Consider the following 27,416-nt stretch of genomic DNA (forward strand, 5'->3'; position numbering starts at 1 on the left):
ATATTACAGTCATAGCAAGTCAAACATTTTTGTTACTGAAGATGGCACCGACAGATAGGGCAGCTCTGCTTCCAGGTCCTAAGCAACTGTCGTGACATGACTCATTAATGTGATGACTGTTATTTATTGAATAATTACTTACTATGTTTAATTGTTACTGTATTCAATTAATCATGTAACAATTAACTCATTAGTGATTTGGGGCACCACGGGATAAGTAGTTTAGCGAGTTACTGTCTCCTGAATGAACTCAAGAATATATTTAGATAAGTCACTAATTCCTCATATCAGTCTCATTCTGAACATCGCAGGCTTCGTGAATCTGCACAAACCCGTGTCTTTCTAATCATTCTGTACCACACAAATGTATTTATTTACTAACAAACTAAATGATAACAGGATACACACACACACACTGTATAGGTTATTTATTAGAAACTTAATACGGGGACAACAGGTTCCTAGCGGACTAACACAATATGACACTTGTTACACAAGAGAGTTAGCGAGAGAGAGAGAGAAGCAACACATGGATATATTTGGGAACTACGCTCACAGTAGCCCTAATACCTTGCCCCGAACTGCCGCTCTTTTGGTTAAGAAGTAATGCATGTATTTACGTGTTGAAGGTCTTTATCGGGTATTTCTGTTGGGCCTTCGTGGAAAGGGTTACGCTTGGTCATAAGGGTTTGATTGGGCCTTCTTCGGATGGCCTTCTCCTTCATTCTCAGGTGTAAGTCTGATTGTCCACAAGAGGTCACAATGTCCTTCTTCTTAGTTGTCGGTTTACTTGCACTCGTTCTGGAAGAGTGGTCTTCTGAGGACGGCTAGTCAGCCTTGTCGATGAACCCCAGAGTGGTAATGAGAGCATTGTAGGCGACGATGACTTGAAGAGAGTAACCGGATGGTCCTACGTAAATTCACTTTCTTAGATACAGTACTTAGAACAGCTACTCAACCGTAGCATTGATTGGAAGTGTCATGGCTGTTTGAAGGATCGGAACAAAATGCAGCGTGTTTGTAGTTCCACATCTTTATTTATTCGTGAAACGTAATGCAATACACTAAATACTGGAACTAACAAAAACAACAAACCGTGACGCAGAGAGAAAACACACTACTCAAAATATAATCTCTCACAAAAACATCAACTTAAATATGACCTCCAATTAGAGACAACGACGACCAGCTGCCTCTAATTGGAAATCATACCAAACAAAACCAACATAGAAATACAAAACAGACAAACACCCCCTGTCACACCCTGACCTACTCTACCATAGAAAATAACCACTTACTATGGTCAGGACGTGACAGGTAGAGGCTCCTTTGTCTTCTTCAACCTCGTATTGCGTTTCAGGGTCATGACTAATGTAGACCTAGCTGCAGCTTGTGGTCCTTTTAGTCTGGTATGTTAATTATTAACTCAATCTTTTATACCCTTGGGTAGAAAGGGGGCGTTTTCGCCATGCTGAAACGCTTGCGGTTCCCTGAGGCGTGGCTAGTTACGAGGCAAAGTATCCTAATTATTATGATCTCATTAGGGAACTAAAATCACAATCCTATCATCACAAAAACATTATCTTCATCCTTGATATTTTCTACACCACGGAAAGGATGTAAACCTGACACACACCAAAGCTCCTCATGTGTAAAAGCTCCTCAGGTGACAATGTTTTCGTTATAACATCTTTATACAATTTTTAAAGTAATCAGAGAGGGCTCTGTAGACACTGATCCACTGTCCTGATCTTTGGATCCTCACAGGAGAGTCTTTATTAGTTGCTTTTATTTAGGTATTTAAAAAAAGGCATTGTTCGTTAAGGGATTGTAAGTAAACACCTGTTGTCTTCGGCGCATGTCACAAATAAAATTTGATGACAACTTTGCAGCATTTCGTTTTATTTCTTACATTATTAGCCCAGGATTTTTTTTTGTGTCATTACATAGACGGAAATAACTTTTGGATACCAGAGCAGCAGAAACTCAGCCTTACAACTGGGAATACGACTTTCCCGAAATGGATCCTTTGTACCTCCAGGGCAAATGAACTGATTCCAGAGGCTGATCCAAAACCACCACGGAGGAGAAGAGGTATTCGGAGTGGACTTCTAATCCAACTCAGGAGACGCGCACACCATCCAACGCTTCTGAGTACATTACTCCCTAATGTTCAGTCTCTGGATAATAACGTAGACGAGCTCAGGGCGAGAATCTCCTTCCATAGAGACATCAGGGATTGTAACATACTCTGTTTCACAGAAACATGGCTCTCTCGGGATATACTGTCTTTGTCCATTCAGCCAGCTGGGTTCTCAGTATATCGCGCAGACAGGAATAAAGAACTCTGGGAAGAAGAAAGGCGAGGATGTATGTTTCATGACTAACCACTCATGGTGTGATTGTGATAACATACAGAAACTCAAGTCCTTTTCTTCACCCAATCTAGAATACCTCACAATCAAATGCGGACCGTATTACCTCCCAAGAGAATTCTTCCGGGATGCCAACAATGCCCTCACCCGCCGACCCTACGACAAATCTGATAACTCCGTTTTGATCCTCCCTTCCTATGGGCAGAAACTCAAACAGGAAGTACCCGTGCTAAGGACTATGCAACGCTGGTCTGACCAATTGGAATCCACACTTCAAGATTGATCACGCAGACTGGGATATGTTCCCGGGTAGCCTACAACATCTGACGAATACACGGCTACAGTGACTGAGTTTATAAAGAAGCGTATATGAGATGTTGTACCCACTGTGACTATTAAAATCTACCCTAACCAGAAACCGTGGATAGATGGCAGAGTTCGTGCAAAACTGAAAGCACAAACCACCGCATTTAACCATGGCAAGGCGACTGGGAATATAGCCGAATACAAACAGTGTAGGTATTCCCTCCGTAAGGCAATCAAACTGGCAAAACGTCAGTATAGAGACAAAGTGGAGTCACAATTCAACAGCTCATACACAAGACGTATGTGGCATGGTCTACAGACAATCACGAACAACAAAGGGGAAACCAGCCACGTCGGACACTGACGTCTTGCTCCTGGACAAGCTAAAAACTCTCTTTGCCCACTGAGGATAACCTCTAGGGTAGGGGGCAGTATTTGCACGGCCGGATAAAAAACGTACGATTTAATCTGGTTATTACTACTGCCCAGAAACTAGAATATGCATATAATTGTTTGATTTGGATAGAAAACACCCTAAACTTTCTAAAACTGTTTGAATGGTGTCTGTGAGTATAACAGAACTCATATGGCAGGCAAAAACCTGAGAAGATTCCAAACAGGAAGTGCCCTCTGACCATTTCTTGGCCTTCGACACTCTCTTTATTGAAAACTGAGGATCTCTGCTGTAACGTGACACTTCCTACGGCTCCCATAGGCTCTCAGAAGGCGCCAGAACGTTGAATGATGACTTTGCAGGCCATGGCTGAAAAACATTAGCGCATTTGGTAAGTGGTCGATCTGAGAACAATGAGACTGGTGCGCGCGTGCACATGAAGAGTCCATTTTAGATTTTTAGTCTTTGAACGAAAACAGGGTTTCCCGGTCGGAATATTATTGCTTTTTTACGAGAAAATTCGCATAAAAATTGATTTTAAACAGCGTTTGACATGCTTCGAAGTACGGTAATGGTTCGGATAGTGTCTTGAACGCACGAACAAAACAGAGGATATTTGAACATAACTATGGATTATTTTGAACCAAACCAACATTTGTAATTGAAGTAGAAGTCCTGGGAGTGCATTCTGACGAAGAACAGCAAAGGGAATCCAATTTTTCTTATAGTAAATCTGAGTTTGGTGAGTGCCAAACTTGGTGGGTGTCAAAATAGCTAGCCCGTGATGGCGAGCTATCTACTCAGAATATTGCAAAATGTGCTTTTGCAGAAAAACTATTTTAAAATCGGACATAGCGATTGCATAAAGGAGTTCTGTATCTATAATTCTTAAAATAATTGTTATGTTTTTTGTGAACGTTTATCGTGAGTAATTTAGTAAATTCACCGGAAGTTTGCGGTGGGTATGCTAGTTCTGAACGTCACATGCTAATGTAAAAAGCTGTTTTTTGATATAAATATGAACTTGATTGAACAAAACATGCATGTATTGTATAACATAATATCCTATGAGTGCCATCTGATGAAGATCAAAGGTTAGTGCTGCATTTAGCTGTGGTTTGGGTTTATGTTTCCGGTCACAACTTGCAGACTTGTTTACGCTGTTGTGCGTTTTTGTTGCCGTTTTTACTTTGCTACCTGACGGTTTTTACTTTTTCATTACCGTATATTTTTACTTTTTCCCTCACTCAACTTTTTTTTCATTCAACTTTCCTACCCCGGAGGTTTTATCTGGACATGGTTCGTCAGGACTTCAAACAGCCGAAGCTAAGTAACATTAACATGATGCCTTCTAATTGCAGTCGTTGTACTCATAATATACAGGAGAACGATCGCCTTACGGCAAGGATAGCTGTGCTGCAAGCCCAGCTTCAGACGCAATCGTTAGGCAAGGGTCATTTCAGTGTAGGAAAGGATGAAACAGTGTCTGTGCCACCAGCAAGTACAGATAGTAACGTTAGTATAAACCCCCTCGCACGGTCCCCGCAGCCGGACATCTTTCTCATGGCTTCTGGAGGGAAACGCTGTAGGAATGCTCAACCGGTGTCGCTTATTCAGCCGACAGAAACTTTCAACCGGTTCTCCCCGTTAAGCGAGTCGGAGTCGGAGGCCGAGACTTCTCTGGTCTCTGCTCCTCCCGTTGTGGGGTCTGAGACGCCGACGGCTCCCACCATTAGCTCTGACAAATTGAAAACCCTAGTCATTGGCGACTCCATTACCCGCAGTATTAGACTTAAAACTAATCATCCAGCGATCATACACTGTTTACCAGGGGGCAGGGCTACCGACGTTAAGGCTAATCTAAAGACGGTGCTGGCTAAAGCTAAAACTGGCGAGTGTAGAGAGTATAGAGATATTGTTATCCACGTCGGCACCAACGATGTTAGGATGAAACAGTCAGAGGTCACCAAGCGCAATATAGCTTCAGCGTGTAAATCAGCTAGAAAGATGTGTCGGCATCGAGTAATTGTCTCTGGCCCCCTCCCAGTTAGGGGGAGTGATGAGCTCTACAGCAGAGTCTCACAACTCAATCGCTGGATGAAAACTGTTTTCTGCCCCTCCCAAAAGATAGAATTTGTAGATAACTGGCCCTCTTTCTGGGATTCACCCACAAACAGGACCAAGCCTGGCCTGCTGAGGAGTGACGGACTCCATCCTAGCTGGAGGGGTGCTCTCATCTTATCTACGAACATAGACAGGGCTCTAACTCCTCTAGCTCCACAATGAAATAGGGTGCAGGCCAGGCAACAGGCTGTTAGCCAGCCTGCCAGCTTAGTGGAGTCTGCCACTAGCACAGTTAGCGTAGTCAGCTCAGCTTTCCCCATTGAGACCGTGTCTGTGCCTCGATCTTGGTTGGGCAAAATTAAAAATGGCGGTGTTCGCTTCAGTAATCTTACTAGTATAAAGACCTCCTCCATTCCTGCCATTATTGAAAGAGATTGTGATACTTCACATCTCAAAATTGGGTTACTTAATGTTAGATCCCTCACTTCCAAGGCAGTTATAGTCAATGAACTAATCACTGATCATAATCTTGATGTGATTGGCCTGACTGAAACATGGCTTAAGCCTGATGAATTTACTGTGTTAAATGAGGCCTCACCCCCTGGTTACACTAGTGACCAAACCCCCCGTGCATCCGGCAAAGGCGGAGGTGTTGCTAACATTTACGATAGCAAATTTCAATTTACAAAAAAAAAAACAATGACGTTTTCGTCTTTTGAGCTTCTAGTCATGAAATCTATGCAGCCTACTCAATCACTTTTTATAGCTACTGTTTACAGGCCTCCTGGGCCATATGCAGTGTTCCTTACTGAGTTCCCTGAATTCCTATCGGATCTTGTAGTCATAGCAGATAATATTCTAATTTTTGGTGACTTTAACATTCACATGGAAAAGTCCACAGACCCACTCCAAAAGGCTTTCGGAGCCATCATCGACTCAGTGGGTTTTGTCCAACATGTCTCTGGACCTACTCACTGCCACAGTCATACTCTGGACCTAGTTTTGTCCCATGGAATAAATGTTGTGGATCTTAATGTTTTTCCTCATAATCCTGGATTATCGGACCACCATTTTATTGCGTTTACAATTGCAACAAATAATCTGCTCAGACCCCAACCAAGGAAGATTAAAAGTCGTGCTATAAATTCTCAGACAACCCAAAGATTCCTTGATGCCCTTCCAGACTCCCTCTGCCTACCCAAGGACGTCAGAGGACAAGAATCAGTTAACCACCTAACCGAGGAACTCAATTCAACCTTGCGCAATACCCTAGATGCAGTTGCACCCCTAAAAATTAAAAACATCTGTCATAAGAAACTAGCTCCCTGGTATACAGAAAATACACGAGCTCTGAAGCAAGCTTCCAGAAAATTGGAACGGAAATGGCGCCACACTAAACTGGAAGTCTTCCGACTAGCTTGGAAAGACAGTACCGAAGAGCCCTCACTGCTGCACGATCATCCTATTTTTCCAACTTAATTGAGGAAAATAAGAACAATCCGAAATTTCTTTTTGACACTGTCGCAAAGCTAACTAAAAAGCAGCATTCGCAAATGGAGGATGGCTTTCACTTCAGCAGTAATAAATTTATGAACTTTTTTGAGGAAAAGATCATGATCATTAGAAAGCAAATTACGGACTCCTCTTTAAATCTGGGTATTCCTCCAGGGCTTCATTGTCCAGAGTCTGCACAACTCTGCCAGGACCTAGGATCAAGGGAGATACTAAAGTGTTTTAGTACTATATCTCTTGACACAATGATGAAAATAATCATGGCCTCCAAACCCTCAAGCTGCATACTGGACCCTATTCCAACTAAACTACTGAAAGAGCTGCTTCCTGTGCTTGGCCCTCCTATGTTGAACATAATAAACGGCTCTCTATCCACCGGATGTGTACCAAGCTCACTAAAAGTGGCAGTAATAAAGCCTCTCTTGAAAAAGCCGAATCTTGACCCAGAAATTATAAAAAACTATCGGCCTATATCGAATCTTCCATTCCTCTCAAAAATTTTAGAAAAAGTTGTTGCGCAGCAACTCACTGCCTTCCTGAAGACAAACAATGTATACGAAACGTTTCAGTCTGGTTTTAGACCCCATCATAGCACTGAGACTGCACTTGTGAAGGTGGTAAATGACCTTTTAATGACGTCAGACCGAGGCTCTGCATCTGTCCTCATGCTCCTAGATCTTAGTGCCGCTTTTGATACCATCGATCACCACATTCTTTTGGAGAGATTGGAAACCCAAATTGGTCTACATGGACAAGTTCTGGCCTGGTTTAGATCTTATCTGTCGGAAAGATATCAGTTTGTCTCTGTGAATGGTTCGTCCTCTGACAAATCAATTGTAAATTACGGTGTTCCTCAAGGTTCCGTTCTAGGACCACTATTGTTTTCACTATATATTTTACCTCTTGGGGATGTCATTCGAAAACATAATGTTAAATTTCACTGCTATGCGGACGACACACAGCTGTACATTTCAATGAAACATGGTGAAGCCCCAAAATTGCCCTCGCTAGAAGCCTGTGTTTCAGACATAAGGAAGTGGATGGCTGCAAATTTTCTACTTTTAAACTCGGACAAAACAGAGATGCTTGTCCTAGGTCCCAAGAAACAAAGAGATCTTCTGTTGAATCTGACAATTAATCTGGATGGTTGTACAGTCGTCTCAAATAAAACTGTGAAGGACCTCGGCGTTACTCTGGACCCTGATCTCTCTTTTGAAGAACATATCAAGACTGCTTCAAGGACAGCTTTTTTCCATCTACGTAACATTGCAAAAATCAGAAACTTTCTGTCCAAAAATGACGCAGAAAAGTTGATCCATGCTTTTGTTACTTCTAGGCTCGACTACTGCAATGCTCTACTTTCCGGCTACCCGGATAAAGCACTAAACAAACTTCAGTTAGTGCTAAATACGGCTGCTAGAATCCTGACTAGAACCAAAAAATTTGATCATATTACTCCAGTGCTAGCTTCCCTACACTGGCTTCCTGTTAAGGCAAGGGCTGATTTCAAGGTTTTACTGCTAACCTACAAAGCATTACATGGGCTTGCTCCTACCTATCTTTCCGATTTGGTCCTGCCGTACATACCTACACGTACGCTACGGTCACAAGACGCAGGCCTCCTAATTGTCCCTAGAATTTCTAAGCAAACGGCTGGAGGTAGGGCTTTCTCCTATAGAGCTCCATTTTTATGGAATGGTCTGCCTACCCATGTGAGAGACGCAGACTCAGTCTCAACCTTTAAGTCTTTACTGAAGACTTATCTCTTCAGTAGGTCCTATGATTAAGTATAGTCTGGCCCAGGAGTGTGAAGGTGAACGGAAAGGCTGGAGCAACGAACCGCCCTTGCTGTCTCTGCCTTGTCGGTTCCCCTCTTCCCACTGGGATTCTCTGCCTCTAACCCTTTTACAGGGGCTGAGTCACTGACTTAATGGTGTTCTTCCATGCCGTCCATGGGAGGGGTGCGTCACTTGAGTAGGTTGAGCCACTGACGTGGTCTTCCTGTCTGGGTTGGCGCCCCCCCCTTGGGTTGTGCCGTGGCGGACATCTTTGTGGGCTATACTCGGCCTTGTCTTCGGACGGTAAGTTGGTGGTTGTAGATATCCCTCTAGTGGTGTGGGGGCTGTGCTTTGGCAAAGTGGGTGGGGTTATATCCTGCCTGTTTGGCCCTGTCCGGGGGTATCATCGGATGGGGCCACAGTGTCTTCTGATCCCTCCTGTCTCAGCCTCCAGTATTTATGCTGCAGTAGTTTATGTGTCGGGGGGCTAGGGTCAGTCTGTTACATCAGGAGTATTCTCTTGTCTTATCCGGTGTCCTGTGTGAATGTAAATATGCTCTCTCTAATTCTCTCTTTCTTTCTTTCTTTCTTTCTCTCTCTCGGAGGACCTGAGCCCTAGGACTACCTGGCATGATGACTCCTTGCTGTCCCCAGTCCACCTGGCCATGCTGCTGCTCCAGTTTCAACTGTTCTGCCTGCGGCTACGGAACCCTGACCTGTTCACCGGACGTGCTTGTTGCACCCTCGACAATTACTATGATTATTATTATTTGACCATGCTGGTCATTTACGAACATTTTAACATCTTGACCATGTTCTGTTATAATATCCACCCGGCACAGCCAGAAGAGGACTGGCCACCCCTCATAGCCTGGTTCCTCTCTAGGTTTCTTCCTAGGTTTTTGGCCTTTCTCAGGAGTTTTTCCTAGGGAGTTTTTCCCAGCCACCGTGCTTCTTTCACATGCATTGCTTGCTGTTTGGGGTTTTAGGCTGGGTTTCTGTACAGCACTTTGAGATTTCAGCTGATGTACGAAGGGCTATATAAATAAATTTGATTTGATTTTGATTTGATTTATGTGACATTATATGCTAGCTTGAAAAATGGGTGTCTGATTATTTCTGGTTGGGTACTCTGCTGACATAATCTAATGTTTTGCTTTCGTTGTAAAGCCTTTTTGAAATCGGACAGTGTGGTTAGATAAACGAGAGTCTTGTCTTTAAAATGGTGTAAAATAGTCATATGTTTGAGAAATTGAAGTAATAGCATTTCTAAGGTATTTGAATATCGCGCCACGGGATTCCACTGGCTGTTGAGTAGGTGGGACGATTTCGTCCCACATACCCTAGAGGAGGATAACACAGTGCCACCGACGCGGCCCACTACCAAGGACTGTGGGCTCTCCTTCTCTGTGGCCGACGTGAGTAAAACATTTAAGCATGTTAACCCTCGCAACGCTGTCGACCCAGACGGCATCCCTAGCCGCATCCCCAGAGCACGCGCAGACCAGCTGACTGGATTGTTTACGGGCATATTTAATCTCTTCCTATCCCAGTCTGCTGTCCCAACATGCTTCAAGATGTCCACCATTGTTCCTGTACCCAAGAAAGCAAAGGTAACTGAACTAAATGACTATCGCCCCGTAGCACTCACTTCTGTCATCATGGAGTGCTTTGAGAGGCTAGTTATGGATCATATCACCTCTACCTTACATGACATCCTAGACCCACTTCAATTTGCTTACCGCCCCAATAGATCCACAGACGATGCAATCGCCATCGCACTGCCTTATCCCATCTGGACAAGAGGAATACCTATGTAAGAATGCTGTTCATTGACTATAGCTCAGCATTCAACACCGTAGTACCCTCCAAGCTCCTCATTAAGCTCGGGGCCCTGGGTCTGAACCCAACCCTGTGCAACTGGGTCCTGGACTTCCTGACGGGCCGCCCCTAGGTAGGTGAAGGTAGGAAACAACACCTCCACTTCGCTGATCCTCAACACAGGGGCCCCACAAGGGTGCGTGCTCAGCCCCCTCCTGTACTCCCTGTTCACCCATGACTGCGTGGCCACGCACGCCTCCAACTCAATCATCAAGTTTGCAGATGACACAACAGTAGTAGGCCTGATTACCAACAATGACGAGACAGCCTACAGAGAAGAGTTGAGGGCCCTGGGAGTGTGGTGACAGGAAAATAACCTCTCACTCAATGTCGACAAAACAAAAGGAGCTGATCGTGGACTTCAGGAAACAGCAGAGGGAGCACGCCCTTATCCACAGACTGGACCGCAGTGGAGCAGGTGGAAAGCTTCAAGTTCCTCGGCATACACATCACTGACGATCTGAAATGGTCTACCCACACAGACAGTGTGGTGATGGCGCAATAGTGCCTCTTCAACCTCAGGAGGCTGAAGAAATTTAAACCCACAAACTTTTACAGATGGGCAATTGAGAGCATCCTGTCGTGCTGCATCACCGCCTTGTATGGCAACTGCACCACCTGCAACCTTACCGCAGGGCTCTCCAGAGGGTGGTGCGGTCTGCCCAACACATTACCGGGGGGCAAACTACCTGCCCTCCAGGACACCTATAGCACCCAATGTCACAGGACAACAACCACCCGAGCCACTGCCTGTTCACCCCGCTATCATCCAGAAGGCGAGGTCAGTACAGGTGCATCAAGGCTGGGACCGAGAGACTGAAAAACAGCTTCTATCTCAAGGACATCAGACTGTTAAATAGCCATCACTAGCCGGCTTCCACCCGGTTACGTAACCCTGCACCTTAGAGGCTGCTTGCATAGACTTGAAATCATTGGCCACTTTAATAATGGAACACTAGTCAATTCAAAGCAAAAATATGTAGAAGTTTTTACTCATCTCATATGTATATACTGTATTCTATTCTACTGTATTCTAGTCTATGCCACTCCAACATTGGTCATCCTAATATTGATATTCCTTAATTCCATTCTTCTACTTTTAGATTGTGTGTATTGTTGTGAATTGTTAGTAATCACTGCACTATTGATGCTAGAAACACAAGTATTTAGCTACACCCGCAATAACATCTGCATGTGACAAATAAACTTTTATTTGATTTGAACATGACATTTTATTTATTTTTTCGAAACGACAAAATACCTGTATCTTATGTAAATACAATATTTAGCTGAATTATTTTGTATTTTAGTTTGATACGTTGGTCTTCAGAGTATCTCAGTGAGGCTTGTGGGACCACATACAAATGACTGAGCAAGCATCACTCCATAAACTCCTGACTCACACATATCCCTACACCTTGGGTGAGCAACACAGATCTAGAGAGAGCCTAGTATCCATCACTTACTTCAGTTTCTCTTAAACCTACACAGCATTTGACGTGAGGAAAATTTGTGACAAAAGCTCTTTAAGCAGCCAGTAAATCAGCGAAATCCTATTAGTTGGATGACTTGAAGGAGGAGGAAGGAGCCGAGTCAGGCAGTGGTATATTGATGTTAATTAAATGGCCCTGAGAGCTGCAGTATTTATCTCCCCATCCCAAACACATTCTCTTCCCCAGACAGACTCATTACAAGAGAATTGGTGCTGTAGAGCATTTTATATAGCTGAGAGAGGTAAACAGCCAGTCTTATGTTGACTGCAGCTACCTGGCTCTCTGTGGAGTCAACACACCTTTCACCTGTAATCTTTGACCTTTGGAATTTACATCATCCAAGCTCAGGTCACACAAACCTATACTGTAATTCAATAGTCCTTTTCTTTGATTTGGATGAGAAAGATGCTTGAGAAACTGTTTAGTATGTCCATCCTACTAGTACATAGTTGTCTGTCTGTCCATCCATGTATCTGTGATATCTGCAGTGTGAGTAGTAATTTCATCCAGTCTTACCTGTTCCAGGTGACAGTCCCAGAGACTCTCTGCATCTCTCCCAGAGCTGCCAGCAGCAGGGACGACTTCCCACAACCCACCTGGCCCACGATCATAGTCAGCTGACCTGAGAGACACACACAGAGAGGACATGAGAGAGATGGAGGGATAGGAGGAGGGAGTAGTAGTGATTCCTCTAGTTATTCCTCTGACAGTGTATGAATACCATGGTATTTAACCTTCCTCCAGGATCAGAGCCTTACCAAAGGGAACCTTGATGTCTACGTTAGATAGGGTGGGAGGTCCGTCTGTCCAGGTGAAATATCCGCTGGTTATCTGGAGAGAAAAAAATACAAAAAAAAATACAAAATTATACACGCCGATCAAAGCTAATGTCAAACACTGAATGTCAAGCAGCCAGACGAGAGAAGCTCCCTGGCAGCAGACCGATGAGACTGAATGATAGATTGAACTTCTAGGTCTACTACCTCCCACTCACCCTGAAGCAGAGGTCTTGGTCCCTCTCCTGGGGGGGCGGGTCGCCTCCCTTGTGGCTGTAGTTGTTCCAGCAGTCTTCCCTGGGGGGCCTCTTCCTGTTCACCACCTTCAGGGGCTGGGAGGGGCGCAGGGAGGGAACAGGCCATGGCTTAGGCTTTTTAAAGGACAACTATGGACACCACAGAGAGTAGTGGTGGAGGTGGGTGGTGAGTGTAAGTGAGGTGGAGGAAGGAGGATAGAACATACAGAGTGAAGAGAAACAGTTAATAATTCAGTGATGTGCACTCTGCCTGTGAGTGAGTGGTTGAGTGTGTAAGAATTGCTGGGGGCAGGAAACTCTGTGGGAGCGCTGTGTACTTGCGCGCGTGGGGATACGTTCAAATGTGTTCATGTGTGTGTGTGGTCCCTACTCACCACAGCCTGGTACTTGCTGTTGTGGTTGCTGGGGCCAGCGGGCATGGTAGCGTTGGGCTCCTGCTCGTCTCCAATCTCATCACTACTGAAGAACTCACTCAGCTTCTGGGCACTGAAGAGAGGACAGGGGACGCCACAGATCCATTTCACATTCCAGAGTGGGTTACAAGAAGGAAAAGTTACCGCATTGGAGATGGGATAGGGAACAACACATTTAAAATACACAGGTAACTCTCCTGGTAGAATCATCTGATCAAAGAATGCTAAAAATGGAGAAGGGAAAAGGTTATTTCCAAAAGCAAGTCTCCAGACTATCTGAAATGAATAAAGTAAAAACGTATTCCGTTTTTATGTTCCTTCAGCTACCTGCTTCAGTACATCTGGAATAAACTAAGCCATAATGATTAGTATAAGCTTGGAATACAATACAGGCCTTGCTGTACATCTACCAGTAAATGAGGTTCAGTCAGCGGTGACATTCTCGTACACTCCAGGCTATTCAACGAGCCACACACCGCATCATTCATTTGGAGAGTTCTTATTGAACCATACACTTTGTGGAATATGACTCAGTAAGCTGAAGCTGAGGCTTGGGGTCTTTGCCTATTTTCCGGACCTTCTTTTCAGACCGCTTAATATACAGGTCCTGGATGGCAGGGAGCTCGGCCCCAGTGATGTACTGGTCTGTCTGCACAACACTCTGTAGCGCCATGCGGTCGAGGGCGATGCTATTGCCATACCAAGAAGTGATGCAGCCAGTCAATATGCTCTCAGTGTTACAGCTGTAGAACTTTTTCAACCTCCTGAGGGGGGAAGAGGCACTGTCGTACCGTCAACATGACCGTGAGTGTGTGTTTGGACCACTAAGTCTTTAGTGATTTGGACTCTGAGCAACATGAAATGGTCTACCAGCTCCACTGCCGCCCCATCGATGAGAATGGAGGCGTGCTCGAGCCCCGTTTCTTGTACTCCATGATCTGCTCCTTGGTCTTACTGACGTTGAGGGAGAGGTTGTTGTTCCGGCACCACACTACCAGGTCACTGACCTCCTCCCTGTACGCTGACACATCTTTGCCGGTGATCAGGCATGCCACCGCTGTGTCGTCAGCGTACTTGATAATGGTGTTGGAGTCGTGCGTGGCCACGCAGTTGTGGGTGAACATGGAGTACAATAGGGGACTAAGCACACACCCTTATGGGGCCCCCGTGTTAAGGGTCAGAGCAGTGGAGGTAATGTTGCCTACCATCACCACCTGGGGTCAGCCCATCAGGAAGTCCAGGATCCAGTTGCAGAGGGAGGTGTTTAGACCCAGAGTCCTAAGCTTGGTGACAAGCTCGGAGGGGATAACAGTGTTTAACGCTGAGCTGTAGTCAATGAACAGCATTCTCACATAGGTATTCCTCTTATCGAGGTCGGTGAGGGCAGTGTGGAGGGCAATTGAGAATGCATCATCTATGGATCTGTTGGGGTGGTATGCAAATTGGAGTGGGTCAAGGGTGGCTGGGATGGTGGAGTTAATGTGTGCCATAACCAGCCTCTCAAAACACTTTATGATTACAGAAGTGAGCTCTACAGGGCGGTAATCATTGTGGGATGAAGCCTTAGAGTTCTTAGGAACAGGGATGATGGTAGTCATCTTAAAAGACGTGGGGATTACAGACTGGGACAAGGAGAGGTTGAAAATGACAGTGAATACACTTAGCAGCTGTTGGGGCCGTCGGGGCCCGCGGCCTTGCAGGTGTTGACCTGATTAAAAGACCCTTTTCACCTCGGCCTCAGAGAGCGAGATCACCCAGTCCTCTGGGTCGGTGACGGCCCTCACGCCCGGCTCGATGTTGTCAAAGGATGCATAAAATGCATTGCGTTCATTTTGTAGTGAGGTATCGTTGGGCAGATCATGGTCTTCCTTTGTAATCCGTAATAGACTATATTGTGTGCGAGGATCTCTTGAACCAAAGCCAGTGCAGTAGAGTAGAGCAGGCAAGCATATGCTCCAGCTCCACTGCAGAATGGCAGCAAGCAGATGGTACTATCGACGGCTAGGTCAATACCAGGTTGTTACAGGGATCATAAGGTCATCTTGACCATAAACGGAACAGACTTAGGTTGCCCTGAGATACAGCATCACATCCAACCTGTTGTCACCATAGAGATGAATAACGATAGCATCTCTATGGCTGTGACTCAGTGTAAGTCATTGAGTAAGGAACTAGCGGTTTCAGTGGGATACAAATGGGATGTAGATTGACAATTTCTCCGTCACTGGTTCGACAGCTTTAGGATACACGTACTGCCTCCATTTACAGAGATCACCGCGACCCCATTGATTTTCTCGAGACTTCCATTCATCCTCTCAGGATGCAAAGCAAACCCCCGACTCAATCCCCCCACTCTGTATGGATGACTGGAACATGGTAATGATGCCCCTCTCCTTGACAAGACAACACTATACATGATGTAGAGCCCTACTACTTCGACTAGGCCAAGATACCATATCTAAAACATTTACATGTAGATGATGGTAAACATGTGAAAGCAGTGGCTAGAATGACAAGATGGGTGATTGCTTCCCGGTGAACACAAGACGTTGAAAAAAAACAATATTTTCAACCAAAAATACGTATTTTCAACATCTTTTTGCTCATAGGCTTGTGTGAATGACAGTACAGCACTCTGCATCGTTCACATTGTAAATAAGAATTTGTTGTTAACTGACTTGCCTAGTTAAAGAAAGGTTCAATTAAAAAAATAAGACACGCCTACTCTCGGTACAGAGCGTAATACAGCATGTACTGTACACAGTGCATTCAGAAAGTATTCAGACCCTCCATATTTTGTTACATTATAGCCTTATTTTGAAATTGATTTAAATAAAAATCCTCAATCTACACACAATACCCCATAACGACAAAGCGAAAACTGTTTTTTAGGAATTATAGCAAATTTAGAAAAAAATACAAAACAGAAATGACTTAGTTACATAAGTATTCAGACCCTTTTGCTATGAGACTCGAAATTGAGCTCAGATGCATCCTGTTTCCATTTACCATCCTTGAGATGTTTCTACAATGTGATTGGAGTCCACTTGTGGTAAATTCAATTGATTGGACATGATTTGGAAAGGCACACACCTGTCTATATAAGGTTCCACAGTTGACAGTGCATGTCAGAGCAAAAACCAAGCCATGACGTTGAAGGAATTGCCCATAGAGCTCCGAGACAGGACTGTGTCGAGGCACAGATCTGGGGAAGGCTACCAAAAAAAAATGTCTGCAGCATTGAAGGTCCCCAAGAACACAGTGGCCTCCATCAATCTTAAATGGAAGAAGTTTGGAACCACCAAGAGTCTTCCTAGAGCAGGCAACACTGAGAAATCAGGGGAGAAGGGCCTTGGTCAGGGAGGTGACCAAGAACCTGATGGTCACTATGACAGAGCTCCAGAGTTCCTCTGTGGAGCTGGGAGAACCTTCCAGACGGACAACCATCTCTGCAGCACTCCACCAACCAGGCCTTTATGGTAGAGTGGCCAGATGGAAGCCACTCCTCAGTAAAAGGCACACGACAGCCTGCTTGGAGTTTGTCAAAAGACACCTAAAGGACTTGGACCATGAGAAACAAGAGTCTCTGGTCTGATGAAACCAAGATTGAAATCTTTGGCCTGGATGTCAAGCGTCACGTCTGGAGGAAACCTGGCACCATCCCTATGGTGAAGCATGGTGGTTGCTGCATCATGCTGTGGGGATGTTTTTCAGCGGCAGGGACAGTAGTCAGGATCGAGGAAAAGAGGAATGGAGCAAAGTACAGAGATCCTTGATGAAAACCTGCTCCAGAGCGCTCAGGACCTCAGACTGGGGCAAAGGTTCACCTTCCAACAGGACAATGACCCTAAGCACACAGCCAAGACCACAGGAGTGGCTTCGGGACAAGTCTCTGAATGTCCTTGAGTGGCCCAGACAGAGCCTAGAGTTGAAACCGATTGAACATCCCTGAGAGCTCCCCTATCCAACCTGACAGAGCTTGAGAGGATCTGCATAAAGAATGGGAGAAACTCCCCAAATACAGGTGTGCCAAGCTTGTAGCGTCATACCCAAGAAGCCTTGAGGCTGTAATCCCTGACAAAGGTGATTCAACAAAGTACTAAGTAAAGGGCCCAAATACTTATGTAAATGTGATATTTCAATTTATTTATATACATACACACACACACTGTATGCACCATTTTCTAAAAACCTATTTTTGCTTTGTCATTATGGGGTAGTGTGTAGATTGATGAGGGGCGACTATTTAACCCATTTTTAGAAGAAGGCTGTAACGTTACATTCTGAATGCACTATATACGTTTCTGATGTTTGAAGCAGTCATTATGTATGATAGGATGGGTAATGAGGAATAGGGTAGAAGGGTGTCAGGTAGCTTTATGGCAACACAATTACAGCAGTTAATCAAATTGTCAATTTAGAAGAAGTCAATGTTACTGACAGAAACAGACAGGTGTTTTAGTGATTGACTTCAATTTAGCGTCACAATTACACTTTATTTTGGTAAATCTGACATGAATTCAGCTTAACTCAACATTAACGGAAAACTATAATTTATACAATCATTTTGGGTATTATCAACAGTAAAATACTGTGAAATATTTTACTGCAGAATGCTGTAAATGATGGCGCATTGTGGGAAAATTGTGTGGGCATGGAAATAATTGCTGTATTTCAAATGGTACACTGTAAATACTTAATTTAACAGTACATTACTGTAAAGAAAGCACTTTATTTTGAATGCATGGTAACATACTGTACTTTTTTTATAGTAACTTATGGCTGGCAGTATTTTTATAGTAACTTTGGCTACCAGTAAGTTACCGTAAAAACAAGTTACGTTTGTTACAGTGTATTGTAATTCCATCCCACAGAATACAGTACTGTATTTTTGAAGCACCAAAAACCTTTTGACCACTAGTGGGTGCATGGCATTGTTGTTTCTGGCTCGTTAACATATTTTGAGGCATGCCTTGTAAGAGGCTGTACTTGTTGCATCCGTTAGTGAGAGTGCTGTACCAATTTAACTGATATGTGGTAGTAGTGCCCAATCAATTCAAAGTAGGGGACAAATTGGAGAAACAGCAAGTCTTCAACCTTCAATGGTTGAACATTTTGCCATGTTCTTTTGGTCTGTTTGCCTTGTAGTCGCTGCCAGTTTGGAAACATTTGTTAAGGCTTCTAGAAGTTACCTAGTAACCATCCTGCTTGCACCTGTAATTACAGTAAAATACAAACCCCTCCCCTCAGTGAATGTCATTCATTATGTTTACAGTAGCATTACATTTTTTACAGTATAATACAGTTCATTCTATGGTATGTGTATCATTACACAGTACTTGCTTTGAGACTATTAAAATTACAGTAGGTGTACTGCAATGTGAAATACAGTAACTTACCTACCACTAGCTGCCTGTAAGTGTGTGCCCATGATACACAGCTCACCTGACCAGGGCCTTGACTGTGGATCGCACCACGCTGGAGAGCAGGAAGAGAGGAGTGACCAGGATGTGGAACAGGGATAAGGAGGCGAAGGCCACAGCAGGTGACAGGTCAGCCTCCTCAGAGATGTGCACATGGACCACAAACGTCTACAGGAAGATGACGGGAGGACAGAAAAATATTAATATCCCTCCAATAACCAGCAAAGATACTGTGAGTGAGGTCTGAATCCTGACTCAAGATGCAAGTGAGCAACTCAAACTTTTACATAAATCTTGCATTAACGTCAATGGGCGATGTGTGCTATAGTCTGACCTGTGCTCGCATCCAATACAGGATTTGGCCCTGAATGAATAAATATCCTTCAGAAAGACTGACTAATTTAAATAATTTTGCCATCCAGTCAGTTTGTGGTGAACTTGAGCATTTTCACTTTAGGGCTAAACAATGAGAGATAGATAAGCAAATTACAGTCTCCAAAACACACAATCTCTCACTCTCTCTACCATAAATATAACTGGGATTTACAGTGGCCATGTCAAAAAACCTCCAGTGTCCCTGTGAAATGTCACTGGTCATCCTTTAGAAAGCCATAACATGCCAGTCTGACTGACTGTGTTCTGAGTGATACCACTCTAGTCTGGACTGGTCTGGCTTGTGCCCTTCACTCAGGAAAAGGGATTCTGTTCTCTGTAAAAGCCCATCCACTGAAAACAATACACATACCAGTGTACAGAATGCAGCTTATTTTTAAAGGTGAAATGGTGGTTAGAACATGTTATTCTATGGTGAACAATGTGAGGGAGGACAGATATTGGGGTAGTCTGTAGACAGTATTATGCATGCCACCTATCAGATATGAATAGGCATTTATGAGTGGAATTAATACTCACAGTCAGGACAGCAGCGATAGGGATGGCTGCATTCATGAATACTGAGAAAGAGGAGACAGACACATGACAATGTGGTTCAGATACTGTACAGACAGTTTGTTCCAAAGAGTGAGAATACTTAAGACGCAGTGTCTTTCTCCAGGAACTCAGCTCAACTGAATGGTTTGAAGCCGTTGTTGTCTAGGACTAAGCTAGAGCATCAGCACTGAGATTTTGATTCATGCAGCGCGACACATCTCCTTCGCATAGAGTTGATCAGGCTGTTGATTGTGGCCTGTGGAATGTTTACCCACTCCTCTTCAATGGCTGTGGGAAGTTGGTGGATATTGGCGGGAACTGGAACAAGCTGTTGTACATATCAATCCAGAGCATCCCAAACAGGCTCAATGGGTAACATGTCTGGTGAGTGTGCAGGCCATGGAAGGACTGGGACATTTTCAGCTTCTGGGAATTGTGTACAGATCCTTGCGACATGGGGCTATTCATTATGCTGAAACATGAGATGGATGAATGACAAGACAATGGGCCTCAGGATCTCATCACGGTATCTCTGTGCATTCAAATTGCCAACGATAAAATGCAATTGTCTTCGTTGTCCGTAGCTTATGCCTTCCCATACCATAACCCCGTCGCCACCATGGGGCACCCTGTTCACAACGTTGACTTCAGAAAATCGCTCGCCCACACAACACCATACACGTGGTCTGCGGTTGTAAGGCTTATGGTAGAGAAATTAACATTTTATTTCTCTGGCAATAGCTCTGGTGGGCATTCCTGCAGTCAGCATCCCTCAAAACTTGAGACATCTGTGGCATTGTGTTGTGTGACCAAACTACACATTTTAGAATTACCTTTAATTGTACCCAGCACAAGGTGCACCAGTGTAATTATCATGCTGTTTAATCAGATTCTTCATATGCCACACCTGTCAGGTGGATGGATTATCTTAGCAAAGAAGAAATGCTCACTAACAGATGTAAAAAAAAAATGTGAGCACAAAATTTGAGAGATAAGCTGTGTGTGTATGGACAATTTCTGGGATCTTTTATTTCGGCTCATGAAACATGGGACTCAGTATACATTTTTTATTTCTATTCATTTTTAGATTTTTATTTCATATTCACTTTAGTTTAAGTTATTCTCCCGACTTGATTTACTATTTTTTATTCAGTTTTAGTTTGATAAAACATTTTTATTTAGTTTTTACATTATTTAGTTTCAGTTTAGTGTTCGTGACAGAAAGTAGCCTATGCATGGGAGGCTAGGAGCCATGTATGTATTATAAGTTCTTCCCTGTTAGCTAGTGATAGCTAGTAGTCTCCTGTTAGCTAGTGATAGCCAGTAGTCTCCTGTTAGCTAGTGATAGCCAGTAGTCTCCTGTTAGCTAGTGATAGCCAGTAGTCTCCTGTTAGCTAGTGATAGCCAGTAGTCTCCTGTTAGCTAGTGATAGCCAGTAGTCTCCTGTTAGCTAGTGATAGCCAGTAGTCTCCTGTTAGCTAGTGATAGCCAGTAGTCTCCTGTTAGCTAGTGATAGCTAGTAGTCTCCTGTTAGCTAGTGATAGCCAGTAGTCTCCTGTTAGCTAGTGATAGCTAGTGATAGCTAGTAGTCTCCTGTTAGCTAGTGATAGCTAGTAGTCTCCTGTTAGCTAGTGATAGCTAGTGATAGCTAGTAGTCTCCTGTTAGCTAGTAGTCTCCTGTTAGCTAGTGATAGCTAGTAGTCTTGGAAATCCCAGACCTAGAGCAACATCACTATGTCTGGGGAGGATGTCAGATTCTTTTGGACATTTCTTCGAAAACAAATTGTTTCGGGGAGGGTCCTCTTCAGACAAACAACTCTCCCCCCAAAAAATCCAGAGTTTGGGTAGGGGGGCCAAGCATGAAAAGTCTAACTCTTTCTGTAGCCTGTAGGCAGACATCTCAGAACGTCGGGATTCAAAACCAAAGTTTACAGGCAAAACTTTGCCGTGGTTTTAGTGAAGGTAGATGATGCAAACAAACAAAATGCACTCATTAAAAATAACCTCTGCGTTCCCCCATCTTGCTAACTAGCTAGCTACTACTTTGCGTCCGGCAGGGATGTTTACTCTAGGGCAACAAGCGGATAAGGTAGTGACGGTCTTCCCTGTTCTTAATCCTCTCTGTCCCAGGTACATGTACAGGTGTGTATGTTGCAACATTGGTACATTGTGGGAGGCACCCAGTCTGTCTAGAACAGTGTTTCCCAAAGTCAGTCCCCCCCCCTTGGTACACATTTTGTTTTTTGCCCTAACACTACACAGCTGATTCAAATCATCAAAGCTTGATGATGAGTTGGTTATTTGAATCAGCTGTGTAGTGCTAGGGCAAAAAAACAAATGTGTTGTAGACAGACGGGTTGCTTCTCACAATGTACCAATGTTCCAACATACACATCTGTACAAGTGCCTGACATTCAACTGATCGTACAGTTGAATGCGGTAATATTGCAGTGATTTCACTGTTTGTGCGGTGATTGGATATATGCAGGGAATTGTTGATTTTGCTAAATAATTTGCGATGGCAGAATCTTAAATGTAAGACGAGATGTTCTCACATTTACATATTGTAGTAGGACTGATGCAGAGTTGAGAGGGGTAACATTTTTGTGTAGGGCATTTTCCTCTCCAATGAGTGAATCAGCTTCCCTTGGTCTGCTACGTGATTGTCCACAGAGGCTAGTGAGAACTGAACAATTCTTTGTACTGCATGCTAAAAGTCCATCACCTATTTGGGTGTTGTTTAGTTGGTGGAAGGGGTAAAGTAAAGGCAAAGTGACCTACTAGATGTGGCTGTGTAGAGGGAGGTAAGGTAACCTACTAGATATGGATGTGTAGAGGGCAAAGGCCTGCAGGCTGGTGAGCTCCTTGCCCCTGGTCTCCTCCACACTGTGACAGAAGATGTGTTCCCAGGCGTACAGTTTCAGCAGCTTGATGCCCCGCAGCAGCTCATTAGTCTTCTTCAACCGCTCACTGGAGTACTCCTTTAGGATGATACACACACACACACACACATCTGAATGACTAGAGTATTTCTATATCAAAATACACGCAAACATCTGCATTGCTTGCAGTTCTGCTAAATAAATGTGATTGATTGAATGACTGGAGTATTCATGTACAGTATCATAACACAGACAAACAGAGTAGTCCTATACCATAGTACACACACGAATGTCAGAACAATATGATTGCCATGAAAGATACAGTATTTCATCTCAGACAATTAAGCCAGTGAGATACACACTGTAGCATGGTTTATAGAAATGAGCAGTGTATTTGGAAAGAGAGGCAGACAAAGCAGAAAGACATGTTACGTGTTTAATAAAGAGATTATGGTTGACAGTGATTACAGCATCAAGTCTTCTTGGGTATGATGCTATAAGCTTGGCATACCTGTATTTGGGGAGTTTCTTCCATTATTCTCAGCAGATCCTGTCAAGCTCTGTCAGGTTGGATGGGGAGCAAGGCCAGCTCTAGCAAGGCCAGCTCTAGGAAGAGTCTTGGTGGTTCCAAACTTCTTCCATTTAAGATTGATGGAGGCCACTGTGTTCTTGGGGACCTTCAATGCTGCAGACATTTTTTGGTAGCCTTCCCCAGATCTGTGCCTTGACACAATCCTGTCTCAGAGCTCTATGGGCAATTCCTTCGACCTCATGGTTTGGTTTTTGCTCTGACATGCACTGTCAACTGTGGGACCTTATATAGACAGGTGTGTGCCTTTCCAAATCATGTCCAATCAATTGAATTTACCCCAGGTAAATCCAATCTAGTTGTTGAAACATTTCAAGGATGATAAATGGAAACAGGATGCACCTGAGCTCAATTTAGAGTCTCATAGCAAAGGATCTGAATACTCATTTACATAAGGTATTTCTGTTTTTATACATTTGAAAAATAGTTTTCGCTTCATCATTATGGGGTATTGTGTGTAGATTGCTGAGGATTTTTAATTAATCCATTTTCGAACAAGGCTGTAATGTAACAAAGTTTGAGGAAAAAGTCAAGTGGTCTGAATACTTTCCTGAAATCTGTATCACTGTATCACTCACCAGGGTGCTCTTCTGTGCTTGGGACAGCTTGGTGGCCACAAAGTACTGGACAGGGGCCAGTACAGCAATGACTGTGGCCCCAATCAAAGCACTGATCCCCAGGAGGTAGTAGAGCAGAATCACCCCCACAATGATCTGGAGAATACAATAGAGAATGTTGTTTGGGCATGTTCAACCTTGGGAAATGTTGAGATCAGGGAAAATATTAGATTGCACATCTGATTGGACATGCAAATGAATGGAACATGAGTGAATCGCAGCTTCTCTCTCTCGCTCTGACTTTCACATACTCGCACACACGCAAGCGCACCCACAAACACAATATGCCATTAACCTGTCTCCCTTTGACCTTGAGAGAGAGGTAGGAGAAACTTTCCGTGTCCGAATACCCATACTAGCATACTACACTGAACAAAAATATAAATGCAACATGCAACAATTTCAACGATTTTACTGAGTTACTGTTCATATAAGGAAATCAGTCAATTGAAATAAATTCATTAGGCCCTAATTTATGGATTTCACATGACTGGGAATACAGATATGCATCTGTTGGTCACAGACACTTAAAACATCAGAAAACCAGTCAGTATCTGGTGACCACCATTTTCCTCATGCAGTGCGACATCTCCTTGGTATAGAGTTGATCAGGGTGTTGATTGTGGCCTGTGGAATGTTGTCCCACTCCTCTTCAATGGCTGTGTGAACTTGCTGCATATTGATGGGAAATGGAACACTGTCGTACACGTCGATCCAGAGCATCCCAAACATGTTCTCCGTGCATTCAAATTGCCATTGATAAAATTTAAATGTGTTCATTGTCCTTAGCTTATGCCTGCCCATTCCATAACCCCACCACCACAGGGCTCTCTGTTCACCCTCCAATTTGGCAAATCTGACCATAATTCATAATCCTCAGGATTCCTGCTTACAAGCAAAAACTAAAGCAGGAAGTACCAGTGACTCGCTCAATATGGAAGTGGTCAGATGACGCGGATACTACAGTATGCTACAGGACTGTTTTGCTAGCACAGACTGGAATATGTTCCATGATTCATCCAAAGGCATTGAGGACTATACCAACTCAGTCACCGGCTTCATCAACAAGTGCATCGGCGACGTCGTCCCCACAGTGACCGCACATACATATCTCAACCAGAAGCCATGGATTACAGGCAACATCCGCACCGAGCTAAAGGTTAGAGCTTTCAAGGAGTAGGACACTAATCCGCACGCTTTCAAGGAGTAGGACACTAATCCGCACGCTTATAAGAAATCCCGCAATGCCCTCACACGAACCGTCAATACAGGACTAAGATTGAATCCTAGTACACCAGCTCTGATGCTCGTCGGATGTGGCAGGGCTTGCAAATTATTACAGGCTACAAAGGGAAACCCAGCCACGATCTGCCCAGTGACACGAGCCTACCAGATGAGCTAAATGCCTTTTATGCTGGCTTCGAGGCAAACACTTAACCTGTTTAGGATAGGGGGCAGTATTTTCACGGCTGGATAAAAAACTTACCCGATTTAATCTGGTTATTACTCCTGCCCAGAAACTAGAATATGCATATAATTATTTGATTAGGATAGAAAACACTCTAAAGTTTCTAAAACTGTTTGAATGGTGTCTGTGAGTATAACAGAACTCATATGGCAGGCCAAAACCTGAGAAGATTCTATATGGGAAGTGCCCAGTCTGACCATTTCTTGGCCTTCTATAGCCTCTTTATCGAAAATAGAGCATCTCTGCTGTAACGTGACATTTTCTAAGGCTCCCATAGGCTCTCAGAAGGCGCCAGAACGGGGAATGATGACTCTGCAGTCCCTGGGCGAAAAACAGTAGGGGTTTTGGAAAGTGGTCGTTCTGAGAACAATGACACTGGTGCGCGCGTGCATGTGAAGACTCCATTTTCTATTTTCAGTGTTTGAACGAAAACAAGGTCTCCCGGTCTGAATATTATCGCTATTTTACGAGAAAAATCGCATAAAAATTGATTTTAAACAGCGTTTGACATGCTTCGAAGTATGGTAATGGAATATTTTGATTTTTTTTGTCACGATACGCGCCGGCGCGTCACCCTTCGGATAGTGTATTGAACACAAGAACAAAACGCAGCTATTTGGATTTAACTATGGATTATTTGGAACCAAAACATTGGGTGTTCAAGTAGAAGTTCTGGGAGTGCATTCTGACGAAGAACAGCAAAGGTAATCCAATTTATCTACTCAGAATATTGCAAAATGTGCTTTCACCGAAAAGCTATTTTAAAATCGGACACCGGGATTGCATAAAGGAGTTCTGTATCTATAATTCTTTAATTGTTATGTTTTTTGTGAACGTTTATCGTGAGTAATTTAGTAAATTCACCGGAAGTTTGCGGTGGGTATGCTAGTTCTGAACAAAACATGCTAATGTAAAAAGCTGGTTTTTGATATAAATATGAACTTGATTGAACAAAACATGCATGTATTGTATAACATAATGTCCTAGGAGTGTCACATGATGAAGATCATCAAAGGTTAGTGCTGCATTTAGCTGTGGTTTTGTTTTTTGTGACATTATATGCTAGCTTGAAAAATGGGTGTGTGATTATTTCTGGCTGGGTACTCTCCTGACATAATCTAATGTTTTGCTTTCGTTGTAAAGCCTTTTTGAAATCGGACAATGTGGTTACATAAAGGAGAGTCTTGTCTTTAAAATGGTGTAAAATAGTCATATGTTTGAAAAATTGAAGTTTTGGGATTTTTGAGGTGTTTGTAATTCGCGCCACGCTCTATCATTGGATATTGGCGAGGCGTTCCGCTAACGTCATGCATGAGAGCACAAGCTGTTTTGGACGACTGTGTTATCATGCTCGCCGTAGCCGATGTGAGAAAGACCTTTAAACAGGTCAACATTCACAAGGCCGCTGGGCCAGACGGATTACAAGGGCGTGTACTCAGAGCATGTGTGGACCAACTGGCAAGTGTCTTCACTGACATTTTCAACCTCTCCCTGACCGAGTCTGTAATACCAACATGTTTCAAGCAGACCACCATAGTCCCTGTGCCAAAGAATGCGAAGGTATCCTCCCTAAATGACTACTGCCCTGTAGCACTCATGTCGGTAGCCATGAAGCGCTTTGAAAGGCGGGTCATGGCTCACATCAACACCATCATCCCGGGAACCCTAGACCCACTACAATTCGCATACCGCCCCAACAGATCCACAGATGATGCAATCTCAATCACACTCTACACTGCCTTTTCCCACCTGGACAAAAAGAACACCTATGTGAGAGTGCTGTTCATTGACTACAGCTCAGCGTTCAACACCATAGTGCCCACAAAGCTCATTACTAAGCTAAGGACCATGGGACTAAACACCTCCTTCTGCAACTGGATCCTGGACTTCCTGATGTTCCGCCCCCAGGTGGTAGGAGTAGGCAACAACACATCTGCCACGCTAATCTCAACACCGGGGCCCCTCAGGGGTGCGTGCTTAGTCCCCTCCTGTACTCCCTGTTCCCCCACGACTGCATGGCCAAGCACGACTCCAACACCATCATTAAGTGTGTTGACGACACAACGGTGGTAGGCTTGATCACTGTTAACGATGAGACAGCCTATAGGGAGGAGGTCAGAGACCTGGCAGTGTGGTGCCAGGACAACCTCCCCCTCAATGTGAGCAAGACAAAGGAGATTTTTTTTATTTATTTTATTTTACCGTTATTTTACCAGGTAAGTTGACTGAGAACACATTCTCATTTACAGCAACGACCT

At 43.9% G+C, this 27,416-nt stretch overlaps 1 protein-coding gene across 7 annotated transcripts in view; it reads right to left on the reverse strand.

The window, feature by feature from the left end:
• The window catches only part of LOC115197051 (ATP-binding cassette sub-family C member 8-like), a 126,020-nt gene that overhangs the window by 42,222 nt on the left and 56,382 nt on the right, over positions 1-27,416 (reverse strand). For 5 of the 7 annotated variants that reach the window (XM_029758192.1, XM_029758193.1, XM_029758195.1 and 2 more), the window contains exons 10-17: positions 23,652-23,786; positions 22,421-22,583; positions 19,585-19,625; positions 18,695-18,840; positions 13,211-13,322; positions 12,798-12,965; positions 12,562-12,634; positions 12,320-12,425 (exon numbers count right to left, since the gene is read on the reverse strand). In XM_029758192.1, the coding sequence (XP_029614052.1) occupies positions 12,320-12,425; positions 12,562-12,634; positions 12,798-12,965; positions 13,211-13,322; positions 18,695-18,840; positions 19,585-19,625; positions 22,421-22,583; positions 23,652-23,786 (944 nt within the window). The remainder of the gene's footprint in view (positions 1-12,319; positions 12,426-12,561; positions 12,635-12,797; positions 12,966-13,210; positions 13,323-18,694; positions 18,841-19,584; positions 19,626-22,420; positions 22,584-23,651; positions 23,787-27,416) is intronic. The other 2 variants (XM_029758197.1, XM_029758196.1) reach the window with 1 other exon arrangement.

The sequence above is a fragment of the Salmo trutta genome, chromosome 7 (genome assembly GCF_901001165.1).
Source record: "Salmo trutta chromosome 7, fSalTru1.1, whole genome shotgun sequence".
NCBI classification, from domain to species: domain Eukaryota; kingdom Metazoa; phylum Chordata; class Actinopteri; order Salmoniformes; family Salmonidae; genus Salmo; species Salmo trutta.